This window comes from Micromys minutus (genome assembly GCF_963924665.1).
Source record: "Micromys minutus genome assembly, chromosome: 1".
NCBI lineage: Eukaryota > Metazoa > Chordata > Mammalia > Rodentia > Muridae > Micromys > Micromys minutus.
In genome coordinates this window covers 72064221-72088207 of record NC_137969.1, presented here as the reverse complement: position 1 = coordinate 72088207, position 23987 = coordinate 72064221, and the positions used below count along the sequence as shown (strand labels likewise).

General features: G+C 42.1%; 1 protein-coding gene across 1 annotated transcript in view; it reads left to right on the top strand.

The window, feature by feature from the left end:
* Positions 1–1081: 1081 nt before the first annotated feature.
* The window catches only part of RGS5 (regulator of G protein signaling 5), a 37236-nt gene continuing 14330 nt past the window's right edge, over positions 1082–23987 (top strand). The window contains exons 1-2 of the mRNA XM_080919196.1: positions 1082–1209; positions 21753–21863. Of these exons, the coding sequence (XP_080775322.1) occupies positions 1166–1209; positions 21753–21863 (155 nt within the window). The 5' untranslated portion in view covers positions 1082–1165. The remainder of the gene's footprint in view (positions 1210–21752; positions 21864–23987) is intronic.

Here is a 23987-nt window from a genome sequence, read left to right as displayed (position 1 = left end):
AGAGTATTTTAACCTTGGCTCCTACTCGTGTTCCCTTTGTGATTTTGTTTCCAGTCGAAGGCCTATTTCACCTCAACACTGGGATGTTAAAGCAGAGTGGGGAGCAGGTTAGCGACTTATCTGCCAGGGACAAACATTCTAAGGAGACATTTGGGTTCCCCTCTTTGACTACCAGACTGTTGAAAGAAAGAACTCTAAGCAATTACTCCCCCTCAACCCCCCATCTCCTTCAGGGAGAGGAAATGGCTGAAGCCCTGGGGCATCCAGAACAGGAATTTGTCTTTAGGAGAAAGATTTACAGCTTGTGCAATGACCTTGACCTTGTGTTACACTGGCTTGGAGTTGGGACACTGGTGGGCAGGGGAATTACTCTTTACCTTGTCTCTTTAGTTATGTGTGTCCTTGCTTTCTGTTTACACCCTACCTCATAACAGACCCTTGGTAGACGGAGTAGGGCCACATTGAACAAATCTCCTTTTTCTGCTCTTTACCATTAACTTGGCTGCTGTAATTGAAGAAAAGAGACCGAGTAGGACTTGTTAGGCGCACAGGCTGTCACCCCTAAGTCTGGTAACAAAGTGTCTGGGCAGTTGTTGCTTACACCTAATTGCACCTTGGCTGGCCTTTTAGCTCTGAATTCCTAGCCTCTGAGTGCTCAGGCGGTGGAAGATCCTCCGGTACACACTCCATCCGCTGTGAGAAGAAGCAGTTTCCTCCACTGTATCCTCAGTGCTGTATCCCAGGACCCTTGGCAGATCTCAAGTGGCTCAAGGTACCCTGCTTTTGAAGAAAGCCCGCATCACTCTTTAGGCTAATGTGGAACTTCAGTCTTCAGACTCTAATGATCTTATCTCAACGTAGGGTCCAACTCAGCCCTGACTAAACAAAGGAAGCCATAGTGACAGGAGCAGTCAGAGCCTGCCCCAGCAGTGCCTCCAGCCAGGAAAGGCTCCCAGCCCCCACCTAAGGCAGATTGTTGCCTCTCTCCTGCCCACAATTTTCTCCCAGGCTGCTGATTGGTCCTCGGAGCCACAGAGCTGTGTGAGAGCTTGTATATATTCCACAAAGGGAAAGGCTGCCCCAGAGAGCCTTGAAGTTTCCACAGACGCGTGTTCAGCTGTTAAGAAGTTCGTGCTCAAGTTGAGGACTTAAGTCGCCTGCCAAAATGTGTAAGGGACTGGCAGCTCTGCCACACTCATGCCTGGAAAGGTGAGAACCAAACTTCTTCAGTGTAGGACATGAAGACAGGGGCGAGCCTTTCACTCAAGGGAGAATACCCAGAGGCAATGTGGGATGGGGGGAGTCACACAAAATTGAAACGGATGCTTGGTGACAGATTTGGCATTGTCTTACCTGCAGCACTGCAGAGATTCAGAAAAGTTCTGAGCTAGAGATTCAACAGGAGATAACCCACGTGCCATTTAATTTACAGAGTGTCAGAGGGTTGTTTCCTCCCAAAGGATGCCTATTCTGCAGGTGTGTGTATGTGTGTGTGTGTGTGTGTGTGTGTGTGTGTGTTTAAAAGGTAACTTTCAACACTGAAGAAGTATAAAAGCATCTGGGTGTGAATTCTTTCTCCCCTTACATATTTCCTGGGTAGCTTTGAGCAATTTCTTTAACCTCTCACTTTCCACATAGGTAAAGTGGGGGTAGGAAGCATGTCTGTCTGTCTGTCTCACAGGCTGGTTTTGAGGACTGAGTGAGTGCTCATGTGTGTGAAGTGCTCAGAAGAATGTCTGACACAGTAAACTGTGGGAAAAGTCATTCACACACAGAGATGGCGTGAGGGCTCTGCTGGCAGGTTTGCAGTGGGGCACGGGGCGTTATTCATCATTAGATAGAACAGCTGTATTACTGGGCAAAAGAAAAGCCCCTGGGATGCAAGGTTTGCCTATTACCTGGAGCCCTGAGACACAGGGTTGTCCAGGACTGTGCTATATAGTTTGTAGAGAACCCTCCCTCTAAAGTAGTCATCTTACTAGAAACTTAACAACCCAACACCCAGTGTGATCCATGTAGGTAGAAAGTTCCTGCACTGTTAGGAAACGGTCCTGATTGGGTTTGCTTTGACCCTTAATCATTAAAGGAAGTAGAACTGATTCTTGTACAGCCCCCTCTGTCTCTCAGGGCAAGTGTCTGTCTGAGAGGGTCATATTGTGGAGTGGGCCATCAAAGACTTTCTCCTATTTAAAATGTCACATTTTATTTGTTGATTTTTCACCACAGCAACAAATTTTAAGTGATTTTGTTTTTAAAAGAAAAAAAAAAACAATTTTCTTGAGTCAAAGGTATGATGTTTCAAGCAGATGAGAATAGATGAAATTAGTAGCAGTGAAGTCTGTAGTAGTATCCCCTGGACCAGGAGGAGAGAAGTGGATTGCAGGGCTGGGAACTGTTCATCGTTCCTACACCCCATCCCCTCTCACCTCCTCTACTGAAAGCTTCAGATTGGCGGAGTACTTAGAGCTGAGTGGCACCCCAACTTCTTTGAAGATCAGATGATACATCTTTGCTTTCTCTCCAACTGTGAGAGTCACACGCTGACTGTGCACAGCACGGATGGATGAACGTCTTTAGCTCACTTGGTATTTGCAGTTTAACATCTTAATGCAGTGGATGGAACTTATGTCATTACACTGGTGAACAGTTGACACCATTATGTGACAGCCTGCAAGGGTTCGGGCATCTTGACATTGTTACTCCTCTTGTTCTAAATTTTTAATTAAATAATACAGTGTTTAGAAAGCTGCAATGATATTTTTGCCATTGTTTCTATTACTGACATGTATTAGATTCATTATCAACAGCGGATTTTATTTATATTTACATTTATCATTTATTCAGTAAAGCTGAGACCCTCTAATTGGGGGTTGCAATTATTCTTGCTGGGAATGTATTCATTTGGAACCCACTGTAGCTACTAAACTAGTGACATAATTGAACACACTGTGGAATTCATCATGTTAAGAGCACAGTCAACTACTAATGTAGAGGAAAGGCCACAGAGAAACTGTGGATTCTTACTGGTGAGACATCAGTTATTTCAAGCCTTTACACATCTCTCAGGCATCTGGCTGACACGTCATACGTCGCTCACAGGACAGTGTCCCCCAGGTAGGAAGGTAAATGAGTGTGCATATCACTTCGGGCCAGCAGAGAGCAGTAAATACAGTAACTTACAAGAAGTAAAAGGTGGGGGCCTGGATGGGCTCAGAGCTTTTAAAAGTTGGTGATGATGCTTAAACTAATCTTACAGGGCAAAAGAGTCAGGCAGGTACGTGTAGGAGAAAAGGATGTGAGGGATGCCTTCAAGGGCCAAGGGGACAGGCTGCCTGTACAAGCAAGACTGCAAGAGGATACAGAAAGTTTGACCAATGTTAACACAATCGGTACCAAGACTCAGGCAACACTGTTGCGTATCCACTGTGAGGACATAGCATCATGACTCTCAAGGTCCTGCATGTGAAAGGGTCTACCATCTCCCATCAGCACCTCCTGCAGGGCGAGCATTTTGGATGGATCTTTGAGGAGGCATTAAAGATACAAACTATAGCAGGGTTTAGTAAAGAGGTTCTGATATGACTCTTTCCCTCATTGTGAGGTATCTTCCTTTCTTATTACACCACCTCTAATGTTATCCTTGGGAAGACATTTCTCAAGGAGGACCACCTCCAAGTTTTCCGCTATTGTTGGTACAGGCTCATAGGCAGCACACCTCACTCATTATTCCATGGTTTGGATTGGTTCTGTCCCCCAAGGATGTGTACGATAGAAATTATCCAATAGTGCTTTAGAATATTGACGAGCTGTGACTGTGGCAGTTGTCTTTTCATCACAATAACAAAACACCTGAGAAAATGAATTTACAGTGAGAAAAGATCTACTTTAGCTCTGAGCTTTGGACGTTCTAACCCATAATCAAATGGCTACACTGATTTTGGGCCCATTTACAAGATAGAGTGCATGGAACAAGCAAAGCTGCCCACCTCATTCCCACCTTACAAAGAGAAGGATGGAAGGGTGGATGTCTCACAGCCCACTGTGAGGAAGTACCATCACTGGCTCTAGGTCCTTCCTCTTAACTACCGCACCACCTCCCTTTAGCACCTTCTGCAGCATTTTGTATGGATCTTTGGATCTCTGGGGATATTAAAGACACAGATCATAACAAGGCTTACTAAGTGGTTCTTTTGGGACCCCTCCCCACAGTGCATGTGTGGTGTCTTCTTTTCACATGTTTGTAATGTGACCCTCACCAGGTCCAAGCTGATACAAGGACCATGCCCCAAAACCTGAAGATCCTGCAGAACAGTATCAGAGAAGAGATAAATAATGCTTTACCCAAAGGCTGACTCTGAGAAGTAAAGACATTTCTATTGAATAGGATTCTTTTCCTTCTTTGCCTAAATTTTACAAAGACAATCAGCATTTGGTACATAGTAGGCTCTTGATAAATATGATCCTGTGAAAGTTCTTGACTAATTGATAATAGCTGGAGACAGGGCTGCCCAGTGTCAGCTTGGCACTTTTGTCTGCTTTCCGGGGTGTATGAGGGGCAGACAAATATTAGCAGGGACATGTTAGGTCACAATGGGAAAGATTTCCTGCAGGGGTGGGAGAGGTGTAGAGGAAGAAAGGAAACTCAGTATTTCTATAACCTGGGCAGGGAAGGTTTGGGCAACAGGAGGGTGGTTTGTGTCCAAGTATAGCAAGCCTTTGGCTTATGAACTTTAAGTAACTTCACAGCCCAGACTGTTTCTCTGGGAGCCATCATCAGAGCTGCTTTTGTGGCTTCCTATTGTTCTATATTCTCTGATCACCTCTCCTCACTCTCGGTCTCCGTTATGCTGGTTTATGTTGTCAGATCCCAGAAGCTTAGTCCAGAAGGGACTTTGGAAGGCCATCTAATATCTTTGTCCTTTTCTAGTAAGAACTGCAGGTTAAAATGGCTAGATGATACTAAAATAAAGTTTATTTATGTTTCTTGGGCCAGTGTCAATGGCTTGTCTTGCTGGCTGGAGAGAAAAGAAGTGAAACTTTAATTAATCCAGGCAGGATCAACCATTAGCAACAGGAAGCAGGATGTGAATGGAGGCCAGCCAACATTGGGTTTCTCTCTCTCTCTCTCTCTCTCTCTCTCTCTCTCTCTCTCTCTCTCTCTCTCTCTCTCTCTCTCTCCTTTTGAGTTTCAATCATTTCCCAGATAATGTGTGGACTGTGGACCATATTTTAAAGGCTGAGGTCAGTTGTAACATGGTTATAACCTGACCCTCTGACTGCCCCCAGAAAGTGACTGGGGGTGGAGTGGGGGCAGACACACTGGCAGCATGGAAGAAGAGGATGCAGGTAAGTAAGGATAGCTTTGCAGCCTCCCGTCCCTGCATCTGCTTTAGTCCTGGAACAGTTACAGGGATGCAGAAGCAGAGACCACATACTCTTCCTCTCACTTCCTCCCTGGGGAGCCTGGGAAACTCTGACTCTCTCTGAGCCTCATTTTCTCACCTGAAAACAAGTTGTTGGAAAGAAGAACCTCAAGGGGAAAAAAAAAAAAACACAATAAAACCCACAAGATGACAGGAATCATGGGTAGACCCTACCGAGTAATTTTCCACCACCCTCTCTCTCTGTATTGTGGGAAACCCTGAAAACACTCTTTATAATTAGTTCTGTATCAAAGCCTTTGTTAAACATTTATTTCATTCATAATCATTCACCATCCTGAAGTATTCTTTGTGCTTCTCCCCCCTGACCCCCCTACTAAGAAATTACACTGTGCACTTTGGATAAAATATAAGAAAGCTCATGAAAAAAACACCAATCGTATACAGAAATTAACAGTACTGCTCTTTAACACTTGGAACCACTTTGTAAACATTCAAACATCTAGTGACCATTTTGCTGTTAGGACTGTTTGAATTAGGATCCGAAACTTGACACACCTGAGATTGGGACTCTTAAATCTCATAATAAATGCTTCCCTATCCCCTTCCACCGCTTAACACAATTTATAGGTACAATCTAGGAAGCTATGCTGTGCTTTAGACAGTTTTTAGATGGGGAGCAGTTAGAGTCCTGACTATCATCTTGGCCAAGGGCCAGTCTTATCATACTTACAAATAGATGTGACCATGCATGGTTCTCCACACTCCTTCTAGCCCTATCACATTGCTATTCTGAATTTGAACTATATATATTACTATTTTTCATTCTAATTTAATGATTTTCTGTACCTAGATCCAGTCACATATTTAAAAGCAATTATATTTCACTAGATGCGTACCTATCCATAGTACTATCTGGAATGTAGACTTTAAGAAATATTGCATGTATTTGTTGACAGTTTTATATGTGTATAAAATATGCTTAGATCATAATCACCTGTTACACCCTCTCATCTTCTGACTCTCACTGCTTCTTGTCTTTTCTCCAACAAATCTGGTGCCCACTTATCTGAGGATTGTTTGTTTGTTTGGTGTGTATGTGTCTCATGTGGTTTCATTGACACTGATTGCATGAGCGTAGATTATTTACTGTAGGTGCAACTGTACCTCCATGGGCACACACACACATTCCTATCTGTCTGCACCCCACAGCTCCTAGGCACAGCTGGATGGGGCTGGGCAATTGGGTCTTTCCTAGAATATCGGGGTATCTAATAAGCCTGAAGGTCAGAAGCATGTATTCTTCACACATGTAATCTACATGTAGCTCTGGGCTATTCGCCTGGCCATAGAGCTCCAGGAATATCCACAGGGTTCTTCGGGAGAGACATTCTACTGCTATTGTATCCAGGTAAGATGAGTCAACTAGGCACCTTATGCTCCAAGGGTTGAGCCAAACAACTTTGAATATTTCGGACAGTAACAATTTAAACTGGTCTACTGTGAATATCAAGTTAGACTAAGACGAGTGTTTTATCCTCTCTAGTTGCCTCTCCTGACACTTCTCAAGTAGCACCAAGTTCATCTGGACAAGTTCTCACTTCTATTCTGTAAACCCCATTTCTATAAAGATGTTGGATCCCTTCCTTTAGAGTCAGAAGGGGAGGACGAGGAGGAAGAGGAGGAGGAGGAGGGGGAGGAAGAAGTAAAGTGCTTGTGACAGTGTAAAGCACCCTGTTCTCCAAGCATGTATTATTAGCAGTGAAGTGCAGACAGCTATTTTGGTCATACTGTGACTGCTGTTGATTTGTGTGTGTGCATGGAATGAACATCTGTTTATTGACAAAGCACTCATCTACAGGATTCAAGAAGTTTGGAAAGGATCAAGACATTCCATCTAAAAATTGTCTTCCTGTATTTTGGCAGCTTGTTTTAAGTGGTGGCTTATGAGAAACATTTGGGTCTGTGGAAGTGTGAAATCTAACATGCCTTTAGGGGACTGTGTAAATAGTCCAGTGTCTGGCCCTTTCTGTGTGGTAAGTTTCTAGAATCTTACACCTGTTTCTGAGTCCACAGTGTCGCAAACAAGTATGCCATTTGAATGAGTAGATTAATACATGAATCTTTGTGTGGTAATTTTATGACTTTGATAAATGAGATATCTTTTTGTTAAAATCAGGGATTTACTCAGACACTTTGGAGAACTGAATGACATTCTCTTACTGCATTTATTTGTGTGTGCGTGTGTGTGTGTGTGTGTGTGTGTGTGTGTGTGTGTGTGTGTGTGCTTATGTGAGGGCTAGAGAACAGCTTAAGAGAGTTTGTTCTTTCCTCCCATCCTATGGGTCCTGAAGATGGAGGTTAGATTTTTAGTCTTGGGAATAACTTCTTTGCCAAAGATGATCATGTATTGATAATCTATTTTTTTATCTTAGATAAATCTGTTTTTTTTTTTTTTTATTTCTATGAACTCTGAGCATTCACATCTAATTCCTGATTAGAAAGGTCCAGGTCAGACTCGGTGTATGATAAGTCCTATCTGTAGCCTCTAAGACCACCAGTGCATTCTCACTGGCCAGCTCTATTCAGAGGTTCTCACCAGGAAACCTGTCACAGAGTCATAGAGAGTCTTTCCTCTCTGTTTTGACTATGTACTGTTCCAGCTGAGGCAACCATATTGGTTTCCATAGAGCATATAGGGCAGGAGAAACATTTTCCTGTCAGATCCAGGGTCCATAAATGGAAAAGAAACATGGTTGCCTCACACAGAGTACCACGTTGGTAATCTAAAGAACCCTTAATTCTCTGTGATCTTGGACAACTGAAATGAGTCAGATCATCACCAGGATGATTGTGTCATCATCAGAGTGCAAGGGGCTCTCAAATGAAGGGGTCCAGGAAACTTATCTTCATGATAATTTTTACCCAATAACATTAAAAACTTGGGTCCTCAGCAGAGGTTTAGGCCTAGGGACCCTGCCTCTTTATTGATCTTTATCTTGGCTTTTTCTTCAAGCAATTGCAGTGCGTGTTTCATTAGACCACTGTCATATACATTTTTATTTCGGGCCTTCTCATGTTGGGGCAGGGGGCTGGTGAGCATGACTTTCATTTACTATTTACATAACCCTAACGTTTGGACTTTAGTTTTGAACCCTCTTACTGTATCTTTTACTCAATCTCTCTTAAAAAAAAAAAAGGCTTACTTTATTTTGAAATCTCTCTTTGTCTGTCACTCTGTCTCTGTTCTGTATGTGTGAGTGTGTGTGAGAGAGTTTGCAAGTGTGTACCTCTTTCCCTCTCCCTCTCTCTTTCTGTCTGTGTGTCTGTGTGTGCATGTATGTGTTTGTGGGGTGTATAGGCCCTAGAAGGCCAGAGACATCAGATCTTCAAGGAGCTAACAACACTTAGCTTGGCTTTCAGACTGGGCTTTATGTGTAGCTAACCATCCTTAAAAGCAACCATGATACGATGATGTAGTCACTTCCTCTTGCTGTTGTAACAGTTGCCACCTGTTCAGTGGCTTGAAGCAACACACATTTATTCTCATGCAGTCATAGAGGCTGAAGTTTAGAATGGATCCCAAGGGCTGTTTTCATTCTGGATGTTGTAAAGAAAATTGATTTCATGGCCTTTTATGGCATTAGGAGGTGACTGACCTGTGTTCCTTGACTTATGGCCCTACCTTCATCCTTAAAACCAGCAATTTTCCAGCATCTCTGTTCTTGTTGTCACATCACATTAAGACCTGGCCCTTTTGCCTTCTTTAGACAATAGCTAATTTACAGTGGCCCACCTTAACTTTTTCATATCTGCAAAAAACTCTGGGTTCATGTTGGAGATATAGAATTAAACTTGATGTGGCTCTCTTTCCTCTTGTGTCTGTTTCTATTCTATCCTGTCTGCTGTTAATCATCTTCAGAGGAAATATCTCAGTCACAGGCCATGTCTTTTCATGACTTTACACAGGTTTATTTTACCATGGAGAAGATGTTGCTCATCCCTTCTGTCGTCTGTGAGATGCTCCTAGGTTTCCTCTGGCATTGCTCCTCTAAGTCCCCAGACCTTTCTCTTTTCTTGGACATGCTTTGTATCAACCCTCACTGACATTTACAACAGCTTAGATAGATTTCTATCTTCCTAAGCTGGTTCAAGTCCCCAGTCTAGAGGAAGGCGCACAGGCAGACATAATATTCTCACATGTTTGTCAACATCATGGCTCGTGTCTTGTGGCAGCTGAGTGACTGACTGTCTGCCTGGTTCCTTGACCCTGGTCCCCACAGTCAGACATTAAACCCCACAAACCTCAGCTTAGCCGCAAGTATGTAACCCCAAATCATCTTCAAGCTGCATTTAAATAGCTTACCCTATCCTTGTCTCAATATAAAAGGGAAGCTACCAGAGCCAGAAATATTTGTAATAATACAAAGTATTTTCACAGTATTTATTATAGACTATGGCAAGTAGCAGTTGCTTCATTAAAATGGGACAATTAAGTTACTATAGAAATAAGTGTATGAATCAATAGATAACTTTTTAAAAGTACAGAATCGAGTTTATTTAGGACATTGGCATGGGCATAAGAGTTGAGGATGAGGGAGAGAGAGAGAGAGAGCATGGATAACTCTTAAAAAAAAAGAGAAATCTGAGAAATTATAAACTGCTGTTTCAATATTTTTATTCAGAAAAAAAAAAGATTATTTAAATTCTAATTCTAGCCATAGAAGCTGTTCTCAGGTTCCTCATTGCCAAACCATTATTTTACTGAACAGACAGACCCATTTAGTCATTTGGCAAAGAGAAACATTGAATAAGACCCCATATGTGTCATGTGGAGAGACAAAGTCTATGAAATGATAGAAGCAGGCTGGACTTTAACAAGATCTTCTCTTTCTTTTTCTCCTTCATTAATACCCTTTATTTATTCTTTCATTTGGGATATGCTAAATGATATTAAAGTTGAAGCCACATGCAGGAATAAGTGTTTAGTATGAGGAGCCTCTCTGTAATTGAACATAAAAGGATGCTTGGTGGTTGTTGTGTCTACAGAAGCTCTCGTGGAAACGCTGCTGACCCTTCCACCTCTGGAGCTCAAAATTTCCACAATAATCTCTCTTCCCCAACTGCAGGACCATTTCCCACTATCCATTATCTGGCTTCCAAATGTAATTACCAAAAGTCCTTCATTCCTGCCGACACTATTTTGAAGAAGATGGGGAATTGAAGGTCAAAGGGAAATGAGCTGTTTCTGGCTTGACCATCTTGTTCCTACACTGTCTCTTCATTACCCCCAGTAACCTACCCTGAGTGATGAGTAGGTCAGAGACAAGCCATAAAATCTTGGGAAATGTCCCAAATATCCTGGGAATCATTGAGTAGGGTGTAGACAGAGCTTGGGAAAAAAACACCATTGTGCAAATATGCAGTACACCAACAACACAAGGAAAGAGATACTACAATATGATTGTGTCGCACTGGGCAGCTATAGGACCCTAAGAGCAGGCAGCCTCAGTGAGACCAATGCCAACACATCCTCCATGCTTTTAGACTGGCTCACGTTGTGAGGTAGAGATTATCAGAAAGAAACTGACCTTAGTGCCAACTAAGCACAGACCTGTTGAGTGTATACTATCACTTCCTCGATTCATGTCAATCAATCCACACAGACCATGACAGACAGCAGCTGTTCCACTGCAGTCTGACATAGAGACTAGTGCAGACCAGCTGTATGGAACCTGTGCACAGAATGCTATCATAGTCACAACACACATGCTCATCAAATATTTACTGTGCACATAGGGCTACTGTAGGCACCTCAGTGGGATGGTTTACTATCATCCCCATGGGTCTCTGTCACCATTATGTTATGCAAAGTGAGTCATGAGACTCAGTTAAATGGCAAGGGACCCTGTTGGAGGGTGGGAAGTAGAAGGTACAGCCATGTAGTGTGACTGGGTCAGTTTTCATTCTCCAGTCCATCCCAGTAACTAAAGCAACTTGATAGGCTGAAGTGGTAATGGATTTGGGGGTGGGGGGCATGAGATCAGAAGGGTTTTTAAACTGATGTGTGGTAGAAGAGAGATGTGGGGAGCTCATGTAAGAAATTATGGGAGAATAGTGAGAAAGAAGACTGGTAACTGGGGCAGTGGAAAGCCAGAAAGTGATGTTTTGGGATTGGGATAGACCAGCAGCTCATCCAACCATAAGGCTGTGTGTGTCTTGGTGGTAGGGGATGGTATGGGAAGGGGGAGGATGAGAATAGTGAGACAGGATGTCACCCAAGGCAGGATGTCACCCCAGGCAGGATAGCCTGTAGTTCAGTTCTTCAGGACTGGTAAAATTAAGTGTGGAAGAGTCAGGACACACCGAAAGAATTTTCTGGAAAGAAAGCAACCAATCAGCTGTTGAAATGAGGAAGACAATCTATAAGGATCAGGGCATAGAAATTATGGGGATAAGGTGGTTGTAGTTACAGATGAAACAGGGCACCGGGAAGGTGTAGAAGGTACCACTCACAGCCTATGAAGATCTCAGGCCCTTCGTTTTCTTATGTATATGCCAAATATGCCAAATGCTTAAATCATGAAGTCTTACTATAGCTAGAAGGCCAGCTGGAGTCTAATCACCTACACCTTCTCTTTTGACCAGACCAGAAAACCCAAATACTTATCCAAGATCACCCAGCAAGATTGTCAGAGGATTTAATCCAAGGCTCACTGTTATGACGTGTTTCCATTTCCTGCCGATTGCACTTTGTTCTGTGGCTGCACTAGACATGTTCCTTCCTTAGCACAGGACTTTCTGTAATAACGTTATAAATTATAAACCCTGCAATTTATGGTGTGCCCTGGAAGATGTGCCGGGCACTGACAGAAAGCCCTCACCTACGGTAACTCATTTCATTCTCATAAAAGATGCTTAAAACGTAGGCACAGTTATTCTTGTTGTATTTTAGAGATCTGAAAAGAAGCAAACAAATCAGGAAGTACCCAAAGCCTTGCCATGTCTGCCTTGGGTCACTATGCTATTCTCTCTTTTCCTTTGAGCAAAAAGAGCTTGTTTAGGACATGAGAGGAGCTGTCTGGACAGGACCCAGTATTCCACTCGACTTCTCTCAAGGAACAACCCTTTCATCATGTTCACTGTTGCTATTGGTCCCATGGTTTGAGATGAGATTCTGACCAGTTAAAGGCAGATGGGTCTTCTCTGCCAAGTGTGGGGAAGAGATTAAAGAGGGTTCGATGGATTGTTTGTAAGTATAAGATGGACTGCTGATCTGGAAAGTGTCCTATGATGTCACTGGGATGGTTCCAGGTGGTCACATGACTTGGTTATCCAAAGCAGCTGCCTGCTACTCTGGCCTTGATGGCTTTTCTTGGTAATGGAAAGTTCTCCACATTTACTGTTCAGTGTTTCCACGGTTTCATCACACTTACGATTCATAAATTCTCCTAAATGTCTTCTGTTTAAATTTGAGCAATCTTGCTCTCTTTTGCAGAAACATTTTTCTTCTCTCTCCCTCTCTCTCTCTTTCTCTCTCTCTCTCTCTCTCTCTCTCTCTCTCTCTCTCTCTCTCTCACACACACACACACACACACACACACACACACATTACTGACTTCTTGAATCATGCTAAATAGACCATTATTTTTAAGTGTCTTGTTTGAAGCTCCAGCATCTTTGACTGCCACCCCAGGGTCTTCAGGTTGGGTGTAGGTATTATCCTGGGCCGAGCTGCAAGTTCTGCTGCTTTGGGTTTGGAATTACTATGGGCACTGACTATTCATCTTTTCACATGAGCAGTCCCACCACCACCCCAGTGTGCGTGAAAATGGGCAGAGATGTGTAGCTGCAGTAAGATGGAACTGGACTAGTTCTGCAGCCTGGTAGTAGTATTGTGGGAGTATCTATCTATCTATCTATCTATCTATCTATCTATCTATCTATCTGATCTGTTTGTCTGTCTGTCTATCTATCTATCTCTATCTATCTATCTATCTATCTATCTATCTATCTATCTATCATCTATCTATCTATCTACCTACCTACGTACATACGTATGTATGTATGTATGTATGTATGTATGTATGTATGTATCTATCTATCTATTTATCTATCTATCTATTTCTGTTTCTCCAATACTGCTTATTGGAGGGAGTTATAGTGTCTCCCCGTGGAGGAAAATAAAGCCCTCCTGCCACTCATCCACTTTTGTAGAGGCTCAGGGTTACAAGGGTTATTAGAGTTAGAGCTGGTGGCACTGGGAGGGAACTGTTAAATGAATAGACATGGTGATGAAAATGACGACCGTGGTAACAATGGCAATAACCACAGTGGCCGGAACAATGACATTGTTTATGTACCAGGGACTGGACCAGCCTTTACTGTCATCCCTTGCTCTACTCGCAGAAACTTCTTACATCCTCTCCTAATTCATCCTAATTTTATAGATCTGTTGTTGAGGTGCAGGGATACACAGCTTGCTAAGTTCACTCAGATAGTGAGCAGCTAAAGGAGAATGAGGTTATCTGTTCAAGACCAATTCTAGGTTATTTTTGGCAGATAAACAAGTCTATTAGTGGCTAGTCATGGTTCTATTGGCTGTCTTCATAGCTGTTTCTCAATAGCTTCACCATCAGTTTATGAAAGCAGGACCACTGCAATGGAGCCAAAGTGAACATATACTTTTTGCTAACAAGCTGATGTAAAGTGGTTATATAATTTATTCCTCACTATCAACAAAGGCCTGGGTGTTTGTGTTCGGCTTGCACATGTATGAAGGATTCACTAACTCATGAGAGGATCTGAGTTGAGATTATGATGCACTTGTGGTAGATATTAGACAACAAGAAACCTCAGAGTCCATGATCCAACCATCTCTAGGAGTGAAAGGTTAGCTCTGTCTTTACAAACTTGATTTGACACGGACAGGGGTCCATAACAGGCTTACCAATCCAAAATCTGAGGGTCCACAGTAGGTTTACCAATCCAAAATCTGAGGGTCCACAGTAGGTTTACCAATTCAAAATCTGAGGGTCCACAGTAGGCTTACCATTCCCAAATCTGAGCATAACTCCTATGCCTAGAGAGAGATTATTATTAAAGGCACGTTTTTGTTGTTTTTTTTTTTTTAAAGTCATTTCTAGCAAACATTCCATTATCAATTCTCTTGATCAGACCAGCAGGAACAGTTAGTTATAGACAGCCTGCACAGAGCCTGGACTTTGTTCAAAGCTTGCTGATCACCGCTGAGAAGCACATATCTGGTTACAGCAGATGCCCAGTGACCTACACCCATCTCACAGTGTGCCAAGTGTAAGCAGCTACAAGTGTAATAGACTAACAGGTTTCATTGTTTCTAGTCCTTCGGTTCCACAGGGGAGTTCCTTATGACTTGTAGTGTGTGGTATGGGGCAGGCACATGGCAAAGATAGTGCTCCTTAGTCTCTTAAGTAAGTCAGTGAGCAGAAGCAGAAACTGAGTATGGCCTAGGCTTTTAATTGGCACTCTGTCTTATGAAGAAGTTACCTTATCTAGACAAGTTTTCTGTTGACTACGTGTGTGTGTGTGTGTGTGTGTGTGTGTGTGTGTGTGTGTGTGTGTGTGTGGTCTGTACATATATGTACACATTTGTGGAGAGGCCAGAGGACAACCCTGGTTGTCATTCTCCCAGGTTATCTATCTATCTATCTATCTATCTATCTATCTATCTATCATCTATCTATCTATTTATTTATTTATTTTTGAGACAGAGCCTGTTGCTAACCCTTAATTCACAAAGTAGCCCAAGCTAGCCAGTGAAACCTGAGGACCTGCATGTCCCCAGCTATCCTGAATGCGGACTATATACACATCTGACATTCCTTTTTATACCTAGTTTCTGGATTCTTCATGCATGCAAACTGAACACTCCCTGGGCCCGAACCCCTCCCTAGTGTTCTCTGGCCTTCGTCTGTGAGGGAATCTGGCTGACATCAGTTTGGGTACAGCTCAGACAAGAGCTAGAGCACAGAGAAGCACAGGTAGCAAGAGATTGAAGGATGTGAGAGATAAATATGTTTGCAGCAAATATGCCACAGTTGACAGCTGGTGTTGTCAATTCTATTATCTTCCGACCATCTTATTTCACATAATTAATCACATGAGCGTTGGGAGAGCTGTCATCGCTGAAGCCACATCTCAGTCATTTAACAATGATGACACTGTGCATTTTCTGCTAGCCTTATTCACCCTCCTACTTCTTACATCACAAGGGATATTTTATACAGTTTCACCCTAGGGTCGTTTGCTTAAGATACTGTAACTAAATTATGAAAATCAGTTAAGACTCTGCCAGAGCCTGAAAAATACAAAGGCAGATGCTATCAACCAACCACTGGACTGAGAACTGGGGTCCCCAATGGACAAGTTAGAAAAACGGACTGAAGAAGCTGAAGGGGTTTTCACTCCCATATGAAGAACAACAATACCAACCAACCCAGCCCCCCAGAGCTCCCAGAGACTAAACCACTAACTAGAGAGTGCACATGGAGAGACTCATGGCTCCACCCGAATATAGAGTAGAGGATTCCCTTATCAGGCATCAATGAGAGGAGAGGCCCTTGGCCCAATGAAGGCTCAATGCCCCAGTGTAAGGGAATGCCAGGGTGGGGAGGTGGGAAGGAATGAGGGTGAGTGGGGGAACACTCTCATAGAGGCAGGGGAAGGTGGGATAGGATAGGAGGATTCCAGAGGGGAAACCAGGAAAGGGGATATCATTTGAAATGTAAGTTTAAAAAATCCAATAAGAACTAATTAATTAATTAAAATTTTAGGTATACATTTTCATGTAACACACTATGTTAGATGGCTAAGATGAAAGCAGTGGGTGTTTTGGTTTTAGCGAGATGGAAACAGGGCAGTGAAGCTGAACCTTTCTCCATCTAAATGGTCCAGCTCTGCCTGCTCCCTGGTCTTGAGAGTCGATCTTGATTTTTAGCAGTCAGGTTCAGAAGATTTGAGAGAGGGTTGCAGAAGATGGTAAGTAACAAGCATCGTGTGTGTGTGTGTGTGTGTGTGTGTGTGTGTGTGTGTGTGTACGTACGTACATTTTCATGAGTATTTATTGAGGAAGCGAGATAACATAGTCTTTTCACCTCTGTGGAAGAAGTCTGCAGGGTTTCCTTAGCCAGATCAGGGTTCTTTCTACAGCAATTATAGCTCATGCCATTCGCGGCCAGCAGGGGGCATCTGCAACACAGATTTGGGTTCTGTTGTGTTTCACTGTGTCCAAGGAAGGCCCTACCCTTCCCAAGCTGCTTGCAGAGTGCCTTTCTTCATGGGTGTTCTTGAAATGTGTCTGGCGTCTAGAATTAAATCTGCCTGTGATAGTCAGTTGTGTCTCAAGCACAGGACCCTTCCAGTCCCTCTGTCCCCCTAACATGGTGGGATGTGGGCTTCTCATTATGTTCAGATTTCTCTTCTCGTTAAAGTATTCCCTAGGTAAGTGATACGAATAACTGAATGCGTGTTCCACTTAAGCCCCGCCCACCAGTTTTCATCTGGTTTCCATTGTTTCTCTTGTTTAGATTTCCGGTGCTGGAAGTCGACCCAGGCCCTTGCCCATGCTAGGCAAGCACTCACGGAGATTCACCCCCAGCCTTGGCACCTCACATCTCTGACTCTGATTACTTTAAAGATAGAAACAGAACTCAGACATTTTATAATCTTTGCGGTCACCTAGTGGCCTTACATGCCTTCAATCATACTAGGAAATTGTAACTTTAAGCAGTCATATTCAGAAGATCTCAGGGAGTTGGGGGGGGGTGGCTGAAGATGGTAGCTAACAGTGTGTATGTGCGTGTGCGTGTGTGCATGTGTGTGTCTGTGCTTGAGTGAGCATTGGAATTTGATGGGTTTTTAGGAAGCAAGAACACACATCATCTCTTCGTTCTTGTGGCCCGCCAGCACTTTCCGATGATGGGGAAATGCCTACTATGTAGTTCACATGTGCACAATGAACCCTTTGGAGTTATTCTAGATACCACCAAGGCCAGAAACACCATCTTAATCCTTGAAACATCTGGAATCAGAACCTCTCTATAGGCTCTCAATCAAGTTTTCTGAATATAGTTCTATTTCTAAAATGTCAGTCATGCTTTTGTTTAGAGTGAGCCCTCGTGCTGGCCTCTCACACTCATACATACATCTGAAGGTTAAAACTTGCATCCAGTATACTCCTTGGCAGGAAGGAGTGAGGTAGTCTGTGACTTTCTGGAGTTCCTAACCCCTGGCCAATGTCCCACACAGGGAGCAGATTCGGCATTGTAGGAGGTTATTACTATTCAGATCTTTGCAGCTTGAAAGGTGTGACTCATTTTCAGAATTATCTTTCTCTGATTAAATGCTCCATCAGGCATTTCCAATTGACATTCTTTCAAATCAAGTTCTCTTTTTCCTTGTAACGCAAAAGGATAACAGATCCAAGGAGACACAAATTCTTTCTTGTTAATCAGCATTAATGAAATTTAGCCAGGGAGAAATGCCCAGTGTGCAAAGAAAGCTAGAGACCATAGCTGATACGGTAAACACATTACAAAGTTCTCCTCTCCAGATAGAGATGATTTAAAATTAAATTAATGTCAGATATGTTCAAGTTTATCTAGAAACAGGAAACAAATTTGGTAAATCTGAGCTTATTTGGTTTCCCCTTTGATTTGCACTATTCCCACACTGTGTGAGGCTCTGACAGGAAGGAAGGCAATCGAGGGTGAAGCTCTTTTCCAGGAACTCTTGAGAGCCATGTGGCAAGTCTGTGGTTTTATTTTTTGGGGGAGGGAGTGTTTGCTTGCTGGTTTTGTTTTTGTGAAGATGCTAAGGACTCAGGGTGGCTGGAAGCTTATCCCTGATTATTTTAAATGGTTACTGCTGGATGAAAGTGAATACAATCATACTCATTCTTCTCTTCGTGATGACAAATGAATAAGTAGGTCATTTGAACTTCCTGATGATTTTTCAACGTCTTCTTCTTGAGCCTATACACTAGAGCAGGAACAAAGCCTTGGTAACAATGCTCTCCAAAGCACACTGTTTTCCCTCTCCTGCATTCCCAAGGCAAAGAGGAAAAGAGTACCTGGTGTTCTGGTATATGTGTCAGGTCTGAGGAGAAGAATGCACTTGTGTGCATGCTTTCACAATAATACTGCACATCTCAGGATGTCTATGGAGAAAAGGGTAACCTTGGATTTCTCATCTACCTGCCTTTGCATCTTATATGGTGGGATTATAGGTTTTTGTCACTATGCCCAGTTTATGTGATTCTGAGGGTCAAATCCAGGGCTCTTTATACCCCAGATAAACAGACAACTGAGGTTCAGTCTCAGAACATGATTCCAAAAAAAAAAAAAAAAAAAGGTGATGTCATAAACAGTATTTCTTTTCTAGATCACAAAACACACAAAATTGGACAATCAATGTAGATGAAATATCGCTAGGGTTTTGTTTGCCTCTTTTGTGTGTGTATGTGTGTACCATCTTGGGAAATGTGTGGTCACTTATAAACATTCATTACTGAAAAATGCATCCAGAAATGGATAGCTAAAGACAATTTAAACAAACCCAAGTTAATAAAATAGTTGGCCTCCTCTGTATATAGAAAACATTTTTGAAGCACATTTTCTGTAGTTTTCACTCTTTCTTGCACACACGCCAAATATGTCTCAAGCTAGGTAGAGCACAGTGGTTCCTTGTCATCCTTCTTCCATTGAGAAGAGGAGGGTGGATGGCCTCATTCAGTACAACTTTGAATCTCTACATTACACAATCAAGCAGCCCAACCATATGGCCTTCTCTCCATCCTGAAAGGTCAGTCAGCTATTGTTGAAAGATTTGTGAGAAATTAAAATAATATTTTTGCTCAGTTGGGTGACAACTGGCCATTCTCCAACTCTACCCTTGCTTCTTTTGAGAAGTTCCCTGGACTTACCCTAGTGAAAACTGGGACTATGTCTTCAGAGTCTTCTCCCTTCTGGAAACCCCAGTGGCAGATTCCATTAGTCTCTAGGCATCTTAAAAACAAATATCAGGGCTTATAGGTGTTTGTATGTTTATTATATACTACCTGGTACAGCAAACATAATTAATTTGTAAATTAGCAAGAAATGAATGACTATTTTAAACTCTGTTGTTACATTTACCCATGGATTCTTGACTATTGCTCTTGCATGAGAAATTATAAACCAGTATCTTTCTGCTTTTTACAAAAGCAAATGGCTCTGAAGAAGCAAAAGAGAAAAGGACAAAGTAGTACAAGAGGAGGAGGGGGGAGGGTAGAAGCCTAAATTCTAAGACAAAACAATACAAAACCCTCAAACATGAGAGCTTATCGCTAGTCTTTATATAAATGTTGGTGGATGCAATCTTGTGTCAAGACCAAAACGGGTAACAGCTTTCCTTAGGTGCATGAAGGGAGAAGGATGTGGAAGCTAGGAAGCAGTTGACTCTCTTCTTACTGGAGCAGTGTGCCTGGGAGAAGACAGTCTTTGTATCTCTGACTGTAGTGCTTCATACTGGCCAGCAGAGGGCAGTCACAAGTGCTGTACACATTGCCCAATCAACTCCCAATAATACACACACACACACACACACACACACACACACACACACACACACACACACACACACACAGCCCAGATATTATAATATGGATAGTCTTACTTCCAGAGTTAAAATGCTCAAGGAACCTTTTATGATTTTAAAAAAGTAACCTGTCTCATTTTCTGACCCTTTCATCTGGTGCTTATAGATGGAATGTCTAGAGCTGGTTGAAAACAATGACTATGCAATTAAAACTGGCACATTTAGACATCACAAGTCTGAGAACTTAACCATTTCACCAGTCCCGACTTTCAAGTCAGAAACAGTTAACATCAGATAATGTCTGTAACTTGGAGAGCCTGGACTCAAAAGGGAGAGTATCTCCCTCACTGTGTGATGTAAGTCGTTCCCTCTCCCATCCCGCAGCAAACCATTCCCAATTCCTATTTATTTAGCTGAGCTCTGCTTGATACTAAGAGCTTCAGAGCTGGGCTCACTCACTGGGAAGTCTCTAGAGAAAGAACAAAAGCAAAAAGAAACACAAAAAGATGTCACAGACTTAACTATTTCTAAGTCAGTTTCCACATCATATTTTGAGCTAAAAGGACATTCAATATAGTAACTGGGTATTTGTGGCTTTTGTAAGTTACAAGATGCAAGCTTTCTGAACTGTGACTTTAAGATGCAAAATAGTCAATGCTGGTTGTGTATGTTACCTCTTTGTTATTTCTATGCATCAAATAGGAAAGTGTGTTAGTGATATCAAAATCCCGTCTGGTTATAATGTGACCTCTCTCATAGCTCTTTAAGGCTTTGTTTATGATTGGCATTGACTTGGAGACAAATGTTAACAGATTGGTCAGAAATAAAATCGAGATAATTTTAGTTCACGTTGGCAAATACGATAGAATATTTGCTAGGTTGCCAAGCAACCGTGCCAGGCACAGAGATTAAAAGGCATTTAAGACTCAACTCCTACCTTGAAAGGGTTCTTCTATACAGCTTAGAAAACAGGCATAAATCAATAGCCATAATGCAATATGATAAGCCTTATCCTAAAAGTGCATGCAGAGGGCCACAAACCGTCTTTGACAAAGGACAAACAGTCTGTGGTTTCCGAATACACAACTGATCTGTGAGTTACTATTTGAGATTAGGTTTTTAAGGCTGGAAAGAGAGGTCTGTGTTAAAATTTCTCCCTGTCCTCCTCTGTCCTCTGACCTTTGGCCCTCTCTATCTCCACCTCCTTTCCCTACCCAATCACCAGATCTCACCTTTATTTTACTAGTTAAAATGGAAAGGTTTTGATGAAGTCCTGAGTATGTGACTAGGCAGCCCTCCTTTGGAAAGTGGAATTAGCATTAAAATATAAACAGCTTTAGGTCAATCTACAGTTAGACATTTCAGTTAGGAATTACACATGGGAATTCTGGAGGCAGCCTGCTCAGGCTTGATCACATACTTACTGGGCAGTATTAAGATACTTAAATTTTCTGTCACTCAGGTTCTCCCTCTGAAGAATGGGAATAATACCATATTCCTTGCCATGTAGAAATTAGAAAATAGGAAAAGAACAATTAAGATTCAAAGGAGATAATGCAAAAATTGGTGTTTTCTAAACACCAATTATTGGAACCCGCGTGTCCTATTTCCTCTCTTTATGTTCTTCTGGTTGTAACAGGGATGGAAGAAACGAAACAGGTACTTTGCCTGTTTCTTCCTCTGATGCAGAGAGAAATTAGTCTTAGATTTGCATGCCCATGTGTCATTCTTGTCCTCCGACATCTATCATTTCAGGGCCAAAGAGATCAAGATTAAGTTGGGGATTCTTCTCCAGAAGCCAGACTCAGCTGTTGACCTTGTCATTCCGTATAATGAGAAGCCGGAGAAGCCTGCCAAGGCCCACAGGTGAGTCCTGAATATGAATTCCTCTCATTTTCCCCAAGATGGCAGCTGCTTTTCAAGTGTATGCTGCTGTCATTCATCTGTAGAACTACCCCTACAGTTATTCACCGAAGAGCATCTGAGTCCTTAGAGAGGTGCTTCCAAAACAGTGTATTGTTTTTCTTACAACTTTATTTAAAGAAGAGAGATACATGTACAGATTTTTAAAAGCATTTTGGCAATTCTTTTAGAGGTTTGATAGCATGCATTGAAATCCCACTACTTATCATAAGGATGAAGTACATGTAGAACATAACATAACATAACATAACATAACATAACATAACATAACATAACATAACATAACATAAAAACGGAGTTTTCTTGGTGTGCATAGATTAAACATAATGATCCTTGAATACCAAAAATTGCCACAAGACTATATTCCTAGCTTTTGGATTATTAATGATTTAAGGTCTAGGTGTACCACACTCTGAGAGGGTGCTATACACTTACTGTTTTTCCTAAGAAGGACTGATGCTTTCACTATTTGGCCTTTGTTATTCATGAGCTTCATATGGCCTACAAGTTGTTTCTGGAGTATTCAGAGCTTTCTGGAGTGACTATCCAATTATCAATGACTGCATATTATGTCTGTTCTTTTGTGACTGGGTTATCTCAGTCAGGATGATATTCTCTAGATGCATCCATTTTCTTAAGAATTTTATAGTCATTGTTTCTGATAGCTGAGTAGTACTCCATTGTGTAAATGTACCACAATTTTTGTATCCATCTGGGTTCTTTCCAGCTTCTGGCTATTATAAATAGGGCTTCTATGAACATTGTGGTGCATGTGTCCTTATTGTATGTTGGAGCGTCTCTGAGGTATATGCCCAGAAGTGGGATAACTGGGTCTTCAGTAGTACTATGTCCAGTTTTCTGAGAAACTGCCAGACTAATTTCCAGAGTGGTTGTACCAGCTTACAACCCCATCAACAGTGGTGGAGTGTTTTTCTAAAAGTGGATTTTTTAACACCTTCATGTCTAGATCCTTACATTAAATAGTTATGGAATTAAAAGAAATTGAGCCTTGCTTCCTTTGTTTTTGGAAAGATGAACTGTACTTCATAAGACAGCACCATCCACTCAGTTATTGACTGGAAGGTCAAAACATCTGATCATTTATTGGCTTGGGTCAACCAACCCTGACCCAACTAATTATCAGTCCTGAGCACTCAGCACAAAGAGCCAAGACTTCTTCCTTGAAAGAGAAATACAAGTAGTTCATGGTGATGAAAAGGCAGACAGTTTAGGACTCAGTAGTTTCTTCTTGAAGATGTAGATTCCCTTCAAGGACTGGCAGAGGAGCCAAACTGCTACTTCTGGGAGGGATGAAGACTTGCTGTTCCCACTTAATGCATGCCAAGCATTGCTTTCCCAACTCATAAAAAAGATCCTATTTCTTATAGTGGTTTCAGAGTCCTCCGTGCCACAGCTTTAGCTGTGTACAGCACACCATCCCTACTCGCCAGTGAAAGCATGGCAGGAAAGTAGGACTGCCAAGAATCAAGAGGGTGTGCCCATGACTCCACCTACTTTAAGTCAGTAATGCCTCTCATACCATCATCACTGTCTGTCAATAGCTCCCTCACTGTCTAGACAGATACACCGAATCCTCCCTTTATAGCAGAGGTATCCATAGAAATGAAGAAGGGAAGATGGATCACCCGTAGGATGCTAACTCCTTTATCCTGCTTTCTAAAAGCTTCAAGATCACAGACATGTGGGAAAAGTAAAGTACCCTTTTAACTTTCATGTCACTTTTTAAATCTAATATTTGTATAAATTGGTCATCCTGTCCTTTGTCCAAATGACCTTCAATTTAATATAGTTGATTGGCTGAGGGGGATACAGAACTGGGCAATTCTGTTTTAAAGTCATTTCCCAACATCCTAAGTGGATAGTTCCATTTTCTTCCTTTTATTACTTCAAAGTGTTCACAAACCGGAAGTGAGGCATAATTAAATTTTCTACCTTTAAAAAGGAGAGGCTAATTCAATGTGGAGCAGCAGGCTGCCTGGACTAGTGGAGAGCGGAGGGCCATATCATAGCCAGCAGGTCAAAAGGTCTGTTTTGAAGCAAACAGTG